This window comes from Astyanax mexicanus, chromosome 8 (assembly GCF_023375975.1).
Source record: "Astyanax mexicanus isolate ESR-SI-001 chromosome 8, AstMex3_surface, whole genome shotgun sequence".
In the NCBI taxonomy this organism is placed as follows: Eukaryota; Metazoa; Chordata; class Actinopteri; order Characiformes; family Acestrorhamphidae; genus Astyanax; species Astyanax mexicanus.
Window position 1 is genome coordinate 3,222,501 of NC_064415.1, and position 12,692 is coordinate 3,235,192.

The 12,692-nt window shown below is 36.2% G+C and overlaps 1 protein-coding gene across 2 annotated transcripts in view; it reads left to right on the top strand.

The window, feature by feature from the left end:
• The window catches only part of LOC107197140 (corticotropin-releasing factor receptor 2), a 240,909-nt gene that overhangs the window by 160,363 nt on the left and 67,854 nt on the right, over positions 1 to 12,692 (top strand). For both annotated transcript variants that reach the window (XM_022686204.2, XM_022686202.2), the window contains 2 exons: positions 6,434 to 6,540; positions 9,624 to 9,741. In XM_022686204.2, the coding sequence (XP_022541925.1) occupies positions 6,434 to 6,540; positions 9,624 to 9,741 (225 nt within the window). The remainder of the gene's footprint in view (positions 1 to 6,433; positions 6,541 to 9,623; positions 9,742 to 12,692) is intronic.

Consider the following 12,692-nt stretch of genomic DNA (forward strand, 5'->3'; position numbering starts at 1 on the left):
CTAGTCCACTGAAAGGATGTTATAGTCCACTGAAAGGATGTTATAGTCCACTGAAAGGATGTTATAGTCCACTAAAAGGATGTTATAGTCTACTAAAAGGATGTTATAGTCCACTGAAAGGATGTTATAGTCTACTAAAAGGATGGTATAGTCCACTAAAAGGATGTTATAGTCTACTAAAAGGATGTTATAGTCCACTGAAAGGATGTTATAGTCCACTAAAAGGATGTTATAGTCTACTAAAAGGATGTTATAGTCCACTGAAAGGATGTTATAGTCCATTAAAAGGATGTTATAGTCCACTGAAAGGATGTTATAGTCCGTTAAAAGGATGTTATAGTCCACTGAAAGGATGTTATAGTCCACTGAAAGGATGTTATAGTCCACTAAAAGGATGTTATAGTCCGTTAAAAGGATGTTATAGTCCACTGAAAGGATGTTATAGTCCATTAAAAGGATGTTATAGTCCACTAAAATGATGTTATAGTCCATTGAAAGGATGTTATAGTCCACTGAAAGGATGTTATAGTCTACTAAATGGATGTTGTAGTGCGGTGAGAGGATGTTATAGTCCACTGAAAGGATGTTATAGTCCACTGAAAGGATGTTATAGTCTACTAAAAGGATGTTATAGTCTACTAAAAGGATGTTATAGTCCACTGAAAGGATGTTATAGTCCACTAAAAGGATGTTATAGTCCGTTAAAAGGATGTTATAGTCCACTGAAAGGATGTTATAGTCCACTGAAAGGATGTTATAGTCCACTAAAATGATGTTATAGTCCATTGAAAGGATGTTATAGTCCACTGAAAGGATGTTATAGTCCACTAAAAGGATGTTCTAGTCCACTGAAAGGATGTTATAGTCCACTGAAAGGATGTTATAGTCCACTGAAAGGATGTTATAGTCCACTAAAAGGATGTTATAGTCTACTAAAAGGATGTTATAGTCCACTGAAAGGATGTTATAGTCTACTAAAAGGATGGTATAGTCCACTAAAAGGATGTTATAGTCTACTAAAAGGATGTTATAGTCCACTGAAAGGATGTTATAGTCCACTAAAAGGATGTTATAGTCTACTAAAAGGATGTTATAGTCCACTGAAAGGATGTTATAGTCCACTGAAAGGATGTTCTAGTCCACTGAAAGGATGTTATAGTCCACTGAAAGGATGTTATAGTCCACTAAAAGGATGTTATAGTCTACTAAAAGGATGTTATAGTCCACTGAAAGGATGTTATAGTCTACTAAAAGGATGGTATAGTCCACTGAAAGGATGTTATAGTCCACTGAAAGGATGTTATAGTCCATTAAAAGGATGTTATAGTCCACTGAAAGGATGTTATAGTCCATTAAAAGGATGTTATAGTCCACTGAAAGGATGTTATAGTCCGTTAAAAGGATGTTATAGTCCACTGAAAGGATGTTATAGTCCACTGAAAGGATGTTATAGTCCACTAAAAGGATGTTATAGTCCGTTAAAAGGATGTTATAGTCCACTGAAAGGATGTTATAGTCCATTAAAAGGATGTTATAGTCCACTGAAAGGATGTTATAGTCCACTAAAATGATGTTATAGTCCATTGAAAGTATGTTATAGTCCACTGAAAGTATGTTATAGTCCACTAAAAGGATGTTATAGTCCACTGAAAGGATGTTATAGTATACTAAACGGATGTTGTAGTCCACTGAAAGGATGTTATAGTCTACTAAATGGATGTTGTAGTGCGGTGAGAGGATGTTATAGTCCACTGAAAGGATGTTATAGTCCACTGAAAGGATGTTATAGTCTACTAAAAGGATGTTATAGTCTACTAAAAGGATGTTATAGTCCACTGAAAGGATGTTATAGTCCACTAAAAGGATGTTATAGTCCGTTAAAAGGATGTTATAGTCCACTGAAAGGATGTTATAGTCCACTGAAAGGATGTTATAGTCCACTAAAATGATGTAATAGTCCACTAAAATGATGTTATAGTCCATTGAAAGTATGTTATAGTCCACTGAAAGTATGTTATAGTCCACTAAAAGGATGTTATAGTATACTAAACGGATGTTGTAGTCCACTGAAAGGATGTTATAGTCCACTAAAAAGATGTTATAGTCCACTGAAAGGATGTTATAGTCCACTGAAAGGATGTTATAGTCCACTGAAAGGATGTTATAGTCCACTGAAAGGATGTTATAGTCCACTAAAATGATGTAATAGTCCACTAAAATGATGTTTTAGTCCATTGAAAGTATGTTATAGTCCACTGAAAGTATGTTATAGTCCACTAAAAGGATGTTATAGTATACTAAACGGATGTTGTAGTCCACTGAAAGGATGTTATAGTCCACTAAAAGGATGTTATAGTATACTAAACGGATGTTGTAGTCCACTGAAAGGATGTTATAGTCCACTGAAAAGATGTTATAGTCTACTAAATGGATGTTGTAGTCCACTGAAAGGATGTTATAGTCCACTGAAAGGATGTTATAGTATACTAAACGGATGTTGTAGTGCAGTGAAAGGATGTTATAGTCCAGTAAAAGGAAGTTATAGTCCACTAAAAGGATGTTATAGTCCACTGAAAGGATGTTATAGTCCACTGAAAGGATGTTATAGTCTACTAAATGGATGTTGTAGTCCACTGAAAGGATGTTATAGTCCACTGAAAGGATGTTATAGTCTACTAAAAGGATCTTCTAATCCACTGAAAGTATGTTATAGTCCACTGAAAGGATGTTATAGTCTACTAAATGGATGTTGTAGTCCACTGAAAGGATGTTATAGTCCACTGAAAGGATGTTATAGTCTACTAAAAGGATCTTCTAATCCACTGAAAGTATGTTATAGTCCACTGAAAGGATGTTATAGTCTACTAAATGGATGTTATAGTCCACTAAAAGGATGTTATAGTCCACTAAAAGGATGTTATAGTCCACTGAAAGTATGTTATAGTCCACTGAAAGGATGTTATAGTCCACTAAAAGGATGTTATAGTCCACTGAAAGGATGTTATAGTCCACTGAAAGTATGTTATAGTCCACTGAAAGGATGTTATAGTCCACTAAAAGGATGTTATAGTCCACTGAAAGGATGTTATGGTATACTAAACGGATGTTGTAGTGCGGTGAGAGGATGTAATAGTCTTTTAGAGTATGCTCACAGTACGATCTGAATGTGGATAGGATGTGATATTATACTGGTTTATTGTTATGTTCTATTGTTTTTATTGCTCTGAAAGGATGTTATTATCTAGTGAGCAGCTGAATTGTTTAATTGTCTCAGTTTCTGAAGGCCTCTGTTTATCTGTGACGGTGTAAACTGGTGTAAACTGATGGATCCTGGACCTCGAGTGTTTGAGAAAAGCTCTGTGATCATTTCTCTAAATTTAGATTCTGAAGAACACCTTGAGCCGCGGGAACGCACACCGCGAGACTCTGAGGGAACAAAGCTCTATTGTTGGTCAGGAGAAAAGGAAGCTTTAACGTGAACAGTGTCGCTACGCGTCCGTGAAGGACATCGCTGGCGGAGCTTCTCTCCAGCTGAATGGGTTTCGCTCTGCAGAAATGAGATAATCCAGAACTCGCCTTTTTCTTTCAGCACTCGAATATAAACCGCCTGCAGCCAAATGCTCTGATTGACATACACAGCGCGGTACATCATCAGTGCCAGCCTAATTATGTTTTATAGCTGCGGGTCAGATTTATACTCTTTATTCTGTGTACTGTTTGAGTAACTCACTCAGGTTTCTTTTTATAATATGAAAAATGTTTTTACTCTAAAATTCCCTGTTTAAGTTCCTGCGTTTATGCCTCTTGTTGACTGTTTTCCCATTTTATATGTTCTTTTTAAAACAGATTACTGGTGTGGCTGTTTAAATTGCATTACACTGTGTTCTACTTGAACTTGGATGTTGAAATGTTTTAGTCAAATAAGTCATTTTTAACTGGAACGCTCCTAAAAGTCAGTTTACCTACTAGGAAAGTTGGAAGAGCATTACCAACTCTGACTTCAGAATCCAATATGGCCACCCTACACATAGTCAGTAGTAAAAACAGTAGTATTTAACAGTTTATCATCATGTCTGTCTATTAGTGTTGACTTCTGTTGTATCTCACTGATTTTTGGGTTTTCATTGGCTGTAAGCCAAAATCACAAACAATAAAATAAATAAACACTTAAAATAGATCACTCTGTGTTGAATGCATCTATATAATATAAGAGTTTCATATTTTTACTGAATTACTGAAATAAAGTAACTTTTTAATGATATTCTATTTTTTTAGATGCACCTGTATATGTAGCATTCTTGTGCAGATCAAACAAAACCATTTTAAAAAGACAAAAAGTTTTTTTTTTTTTTATCAAATCAAATTACCTCTAGTCCACACCTCCAGACAAGAGTTATTAGCAGGTATGCTTGTAATACTTGAGTGTAATTTGCTTTTTTGAGGTAAAAAAATACAAGACTTGACATTTTTTCATAGTGAGTTTTTCTACTAGCGCTATAAACTTTTTTATGGTTGTTGTTAATGAAGACATGAATGATCGTATGAATGTTTTTGTGTTATTATTTTAGGCACATTATTTTTATTAATACTCTTGTATTTATTGGTGGGTAGTGTTGGTCGATTTTCACGATTAAATTGGTTAATTTGAGTTACAGTTTTAATGACTTTTTCAAAATGTAGTAATTGTAGTTTTACATACAGACATTTGATCTTTTAATCGAAATACCTGAAAACGCTCCTCATTTCCGAAGTGTTTATCCATCATACCTTGGTTACTGGCGCCTCCCACAGATTGACCTGCGCATATTTACTAAACATTCTTCTGAGGACTAACAGAGCTCTTACTAAAAAATTTCAGCACTGTTTCAGCACTTTCAACACAATAAATCCAACCGTTTCTAAAAACAATGACCAATAGTAATCTGTAGTATGCAGTAGTTGTGTATTATCATCACTTCTGTCTATTAGTGTCAACTTCTACATATCTCACTGTTATATTATATCTTTTCATTGAAAACAGTGAATATATGACTGTTTGACACAATATAAAGTAGTCAGTGTACAGTTAGAGTATAACAGTATACATTTATTGTGCCCTCAAAATAACTAACTTAACACACATCCATTAATGTCTAAACCACTGGAAACTAAAGTAAGTACACTCCTACGGAAAAAATAGCCAAATTATGCTGTTAAATTTGGTGTTAATGGTTCCATTCTCTCATACTGACTTCTGAATATTCAACATGCCACCTCATGGCGATGAACTCTCAAAGGTTGTGAGAAACAGAACTGTTGCTCTATATAAAGATGGAGCCTAGGCTATAAGAGATTGCTACACCAGATGTTAATGTCTAAACCACTTTTGTGTAAACTAAATTTCAAGCGTTGAAAACCCAAAAATCAGTGTCTCAGAAAATTAGAATATTATATAAGACCAACTGGTACTTTTGGCTGTGTGGGCAGTGTGCCAAGTCCTGCTGGAAAATGAAATCCCCACCTCCATAAAAGTTGTCAGCAGCAGAGGGAAGCTTGAAGTGCTGTAAGATTTTGACTTTAGACTTGATAATAAAACACAGTGGATCAACACCAGCAGATGACAGACATGTCTCTCTAAACCATCACTGATTGGTGGAAACTTCACACTAGACTCGAGCAGTTTGGACTGTGTGTCTCTCCACTCTTCCTCCAGACTCTGATCCCTTGATTTCCTTCAAATGAAATGTAAAATTTACTGATGATCAGTGATGGTTTGGAGAGTCATGTCTGTCATCTGCTGGTGTTGATCCACTGTGTTTTATTATCAAGTCTAAAGTCAGTGCAGTTTTGTTTTCCCACAAAATCTTACAGCACTTCATATCTTACAGCTTCTCTCTGCTGAAAACAACTTTTATAGAGATGCAGATTTCATTTTCCAGCAGGACTTTAAACCAGAACCAGGGACTGCTTCAGATATAATTGTCAGAAAATGTGGAGACGTGGTCCAAAACCGGTATGAGTCAGAATACCAGACTACAAAAGCAGTAGTCTTTAGATGTTTTTCTGGGTTGGTTTGTGACCTCCTGAATGAGTTGTCCATGCCCTTTTGGAGTAATTTGACGGGGTGAAATTGCTTTCTGAGGTTTAATCCAGCGTCCGTCAGTGTGAGTGTTTCTCCATGGCTGTGTGATATGAACGCATGAGCTTGTAAATAATGTTTTGAATCATTGATTCACTCAATGAGTCGACTCAACCCAAAGCGTTTGAACACCAAACAGAAAAATAGTATTACTTACTGTTTTTTTTTTCTTTTTTACAGGAAAACCTAGTTTTAAACCTTTTATGTGTCATCTGTAGTTTTGGGTTATAGTCTAAAATCAGTACAGCAGGTATATGATGATGAATTGTTCTCTTCATTAGTGATCTCAGTCATGTTTAATGTTCTGTTCTACAGAGGAAGTACCCGATGCACTACAAAATCGCGCTCATCATTAACTACCTGGGACACTGCATATCAGTGGGAGCTCTCGTTGTGGCCTTCATCCTGTTCCTGTGCTTAAGGTGAGCTCTTATAACATCCGTAACAACAGGGTTTTTTCTTTTTAATGTATTCAGTCTATTGTGTGGTCACTACCAGGTTATTACTCATTACTGCAGTTCAGTATGTTTCAGTTCCTGCTCTTTACGCTCAGACTCGCAATGTTCTTTAAATGTTCTGATCTAAATCCTCCTTCCTCTATAATAGACCCGTAATAAACCAGCATGAACTTCGTCATTAGTTTCCTGAGTGAGGGTCTGTCTCTCTCAGAGTGATCCAGATAGAGCGAGTGCATTTCCTCGATGTTAAGTGTCGTCTCGTGGCCTAATGAGGTCGTAATAAAGAGCCGCTGCAAGGAAAACGAACATTAGGGCTGAAGTGTAGCGTCTGGATCCCTTTCAGATGGATGTTCTACAGATTTAGAGCTCTGATATCTAAATCCATCTGTTTCTGAATTCTAATAAAATGGACTTCTATTAGAAAGTTGTAGTAAAACATGATAATGAGTATTTTCCCAGCTTTTCCCAAATACAGCGCTTTTAGCCAATGCTCCCAACAGGCTTTTAATGCTAATACAATATTTTCTACACTATAAGGAGCACTTAAAATCCTTTAATTTTCCCCAAAATCATCAGAGCTTCTTATGTATGAATTCTACCAGTCAGGTATTAATGAGCAGTAAATCCACTCCACTGAAGTACAGAGTTATACAGGAGTTTCAGTTCAGTTCTCCAGCACCGAGACTGGAGCAGTATTAGCATTAGCATTAGCCGCTAACCCCTATTTCCCTTTTCGGAGATGAGTAATAATGGCCTGTTGCCTGCTCCCAACACCAGATAGCACTGCTGGAGCAGCATTAGCATTAGCCACTAACCGCGCTACGTGCTAGCTTTTAGCACTTAGAATTGTACCATATTTTTTGCACTATAAGGTGCACCGGATTATAGGGCTGCAACTAATGATTATTTTGGTAGTTGAATAAAATCTGATGATTCTTTTTTTTTTTTTTTTAGATTTAGTTGATTAGTCAACAGTTATTTATTTTGTCTTTCATTTCTAAAAACAATAAAAACAGCTGAACATGAGATTTAAAAGGCTTTTAAATGTCCGGATGTTGTTTAAACGTGGAAAGTACTGACATTTAGTGAGTAAATATGTAAACTGTTGTGTTTGGTCACTTTTGGAGACACAGAATAGGTTGAGTGTAAACTGTGTGAGCGAGAAATTTACCCTTTATCTCCCATCTGTTACAAATTAAAGATTAGTCGACAATGAAATATGTAGTTGACATTTTTTAATAATCAACATTGTCGATTTTATCAACTAATCATTGCAGCCCTACCGGATTATAAAGTGTACTATCGATGAACGTCTATTTTCTGGTCTATTTTCATACATAAGGTGCACCAGATTATAATGCGCATTATAAGAGACACGATAAGAAATTTCTAATTCAGCAGGTCTCACTGCTGGGTGGTGGGATGGGTAAGCAAAACTAAAAAAAATATTTATTTTAAAGTCAAACTGGATGTTAATCTACTCAGATTTCTCTCCTGAAAAACTGTTTATTTGGGTGAGTAAAGCACTTCTGTTTATTTACTGTAAGCTTAGATTCCCTAATTTCTCCAGCACTAAGGCTGGAGCATTAGCATTAGCCGCTAAACGCTAGCGGTTTATATCGAATGCTGCAGACAGTGCTACACTGAAGAACCCTGAAGAATCTGTTCATCCCACATAGCTTGTTTTAGCTTGGTAAATGCCCAGACTACAGTCCAATATACTTACCTCTAAACAGCAAAAGAGCTAGCACGGCTAATGCTAATGCTGCTCCAGCAGTGCTAGCTAGGGTTAGCAGCAATTGCAAATCTGATAAAATTCTTGTATTTTGTTAATATCTCAGTTAGGTGTGTCCCATATTATATTGTATACAATAATAAAAAATAATTTTAATTTTGTTGCAGTAGTGTATTTGACAGGAAATGCTGTAGCAAAGAGAGGATGGGAGAGAAGGTGCAAATGCAAGTAATTTATTAAAAATATAAACAACGAAACAAAAAAGAACTAGAAATAAAGAGAAATAAATCAAAACGTAGAAACAAGGAATACGCTGAGTAGAAACTAAGAAAACCAACAACCTAACAGACGTGAATATGCAAATAATAAAGGAAACAGGAAACACCTGGGGAACAGGTAACGAGGGGGCGGAGCTACAAATGAATACAGGTGTAAACACTAAAGGCGGGCAGATAAAACTCGGAGATAGAACAGGACAGACTCAATCAATCAATAAATCAATCAATCAATCAATCAATCAATCAATCAACCTTTATTTTCTCTCTGTAAATATATAGAGGGTAACCCTCATTTTCAATGTAGCCGAGCTTACATAGAGTTACAGTTAAATTTAAATTATAAAAACAAGCGAAAAATGTAATAATTTTTTAATTATGAAATTAATTACGATGAATTAATTACGAAAATATTCAATAATTCAAAATTAAAGAATATGCAAACAGGCTAAAATGTAGAGCAATAAAACAGAGATAAATATGTAGAATAATAAAATATATATATAGACACAGTTAAAAAATTAAGGACTAAAATTACCACAATTATAAAAATGCAAATGATCATAATAATAATAATAATAAGTAAATAATATATAAAAAAATAAAAGGAAGAAAATAAATGAAATAAAAATATAAAAGGCCAAAAGTAAAGGCAGTAACAAAAAAAATAAAAGGAATGAAATGAATAAAATAAGTAAAATAAAAGAGCTAAATGGTAAAACTTAAAATTAGATAAAAAAGAATAATAATTAAAATAAACTCAACTTAAACAGTTGCAGGCTGCTTGAGGGTGGTTAGATATTAAAAGTTTTAAATGATTAAGTGACTTTAATCCTTTAATTTTAGGGCCTTATCGCCCCTGCAGCTCTGTGGTGGTTTATCTTTTGTCTGTGGGGTTTGGTCCTCCTGTTTGTTAGTGTGTGTGATGTTCTGCAGAAGAGGACACTTGTTGATGTATTCCTATAATTATGTGTTTAATTCATGTTGTAAACGATGTAAATGATCAAACTCTGCTCTGTGTTTCTCTCCGACTGCAGGAGCATCCGGTGCCTTCGCAACGTCATTCACTGGAATTTAATCACCACCTTCATCCTGAGGAACGTGATGTGGTTCCTACTGCAGCTGATCGACCACAACATCCACGAGAGGAACGAGGTGAGTTTTACACACACACACACACACACACACACACTCGTCCCAGCGCGACAGCTGCTTATGACTCAGTCCTGCTCTCGCGCTGCCTCTCAAACCCCGTCGTCACTGTAATGAATAGCAGTGTGTCAGCTCACAGTCTCGTCTGCAGAGCGCCGTGTCTCACCTGCGACTTTTTATTAATAAAGCTGCTTAAAGAAGCACATTCCTTTATTTATACAGGTTTTTATCAGAATACTGTTCTTTCAGTATTCTATAAATAACTAAACTACACTGAAAGCATATTTTCCGCTTTCTTTTTTTCACTTTTCATTTTTAATTCTCCTCAAGCTGCACAACAGTTACTGGAAACGTGGTTCACCAACAGTTGCAGACATTCCAAATAGTTCCCAAAGACCTTGGTTAATTTCAAAGAAAGTTTTATTTACTTTTATTATTTTAGTTAACGTGTTATTTAACAGTGACAGGGTGGAATTAAGCTTAATGTAAAGAAAATATATGAGTAAAATATGAAGTGTTTTCAGTCCCTTGAAAATAAAACAGTGTAAAGTTTGTGATGCCACTAATGTGTATATATATATATATATATAAATCATTGTTCTCAAATGGAAAAAAACAAGTGTCTCCAAAACAGTAACTTTACAGGAGAGAGAAAAAAACCTTCTAAAAGTTCAATAGAAGTCAATGTAAAAAGATATATATATATATATATATATATATATATATATATATATATATATGAGTGAGCCTCGTGTTAGGGGCATTAGCGACCCCGGTGATTGGGTGGTTGGGTGTGGAGTGTAAGTGAGTGTTGCGCTAGAAGCTTTAGTGAGCATTGTGCAAGCGGCATTAGCGAAAGTGTTTAGTAAATTGTTGTGCTCGTTGCATTAGCGAGCATCATGCTAGTGGCGTTTGCGAGTGTCATTCTAGCGGTGTTAGCGAGCATCTTGCTACCGGCATTGGTGAGTGTCTTGCTTATAGTGTTAGCAAGCATTGTACTAGATGCGTTAGCAAGTCTCATGCTAATGCCGTTAGCGAGCATCGTGCTGGCGTTGTTAGTGAGCGTGATGCTAGTGGTGGTAGCAGGCATTGTGCTCCCGTTGTTAATGAGCCCCATGCTAGTGGAATAAGTGACCATCGTTCTGGCATTTTTAGTGAACGTCATGCTAGCTGCATTAGTGAGTATCATGCTAGTGGCGTAAGCAAACATCATGCTGGCGTTGTTAGTGAGCATCATGCAAGCTCCGTTAGTGAGCGTCATGCTAGTGACGTAAGCAAGCATCGTGCTGGTGTTAATGAGCGTCATGCTAGCTGCGTTAGTGAGCATCATGCTGGTGGCATTAGCGAGTATTGTGCTTGCGGTGTTAGCGAGCGGCATGCTAGCTGCGTTAGTGAGCATCATGCTGGTGGCATTAGCGAGTATTGTGCTTGCGGTGTTAGCGAGCGGCATGCTAGCTGCGTTAGTGAGCATCATGCTGGAGGCATTAGCGAGTATTGTGCTTGCGGTGTTAGCGAGCGGCATGCTAGCTGCGTTAGTGAGCATCATGCTAGTGGAGTAAGTGAGCATTGTGCTGGTGTTTGTAAGTGAGTGTCATGCTAGTGGCATTAGCGAGCATCATGCTAGTAGCATTAGTAAGTATCGTGCTAGCGGGGTTAGTGAGCGTCATGCTAGTGGCGTAAGCTGGCATCATGCTGGTGGCATTAGTGAGTATCGCGCTAGCGGTGTTAGCGGGCGGCATGCTAGTGGCATTAGCATGCATCATGCTAGCTGCGCTAGCAAGTGTTATGCTAGTGGCATTAGCTAGAATCGTTTGGAAATACATCAAAATAAACCCCCCAGAACAAGACCAGCAAAAGACCTTAAAACAAGATAAATAAGCTGAAGTTTTTAATACAGGATAAGGAATAATAATACCACAGCTAAATAAAGGATTAATACAAAAATCTTTCTTTTGATTTTTTTTTTCTTTTGAAAAATCTTTAGTTTTGATATTTGTGGTGAAAAAAATTAGTCTGGATCAAGTTGATTAGCGAGTTTTAATTGGGGGAAACTCAGAATACATTATAATAGCCAACATTTTAGCGTATTTTTATTTTTATTTTTTATTTTTAAGAACTGCTGCAGGGTTTCTGGCACAGCTTTTCCTCCATGTTCAACAATAACACTGCTGAACAGAACCACACAGAACCAGGGTTCCCACGGGTTCTTAAACAAGTCTTAAAATATCTTAAATTAAAATCTGAGGAATTAAGGTCTTAAATTGTCTTAACCCTCCTGTTATGTTCATTTGTCAAAAGATACCTAAAAAAAATATCCTAACAATACTAACGCCATTACTATTTATTACCAATATAATCAATATTTAGTGAAACTGTGTTCCTTACCTCTAACAGGTAATGCTTTAATTAGGATAATTCACTCGTTTTTTTTTTGTTTTTTTTAAATACGTTCAAACTTTTTTTTTAATGTTTTCCTACTTTATTACTTTTAAAAAAACTAACATATAAAACAATAGTTTTACATAACATTGGATAAAATATGTGAGATGAACAATTTTCATATTATATGTTGATTACATTGATTAAGGCAAGAAGAAGACATTTTATACTGAAAAAATACTTTTACGTAACAAAACAGAAAGGTTAAATTCACTGTAAATTTGCTGTAGGTATTGAATTTTCAGACGGTGCATTTAATGCCGGTGGAAAAGAACATACTACTGTCAGCGGCGAGTTAGCTAACATTACCGGGAAGAGACCTAAGACTAGCAGGGAGCTAGATAGCATTACCATGAGAGAACTAAGGCTAGCAGAGCTAACATTAGCGTCGAGCTAGCTAACAAACTTATGTCAAAGGAGAGTTAGCTTACATAACCGGGAAGAGACCTAAGGCTAGCAGGGAGCTAGCTAACATTAGCGGTAAACTAGCTAACATTACCATGAGAGAACTAAGG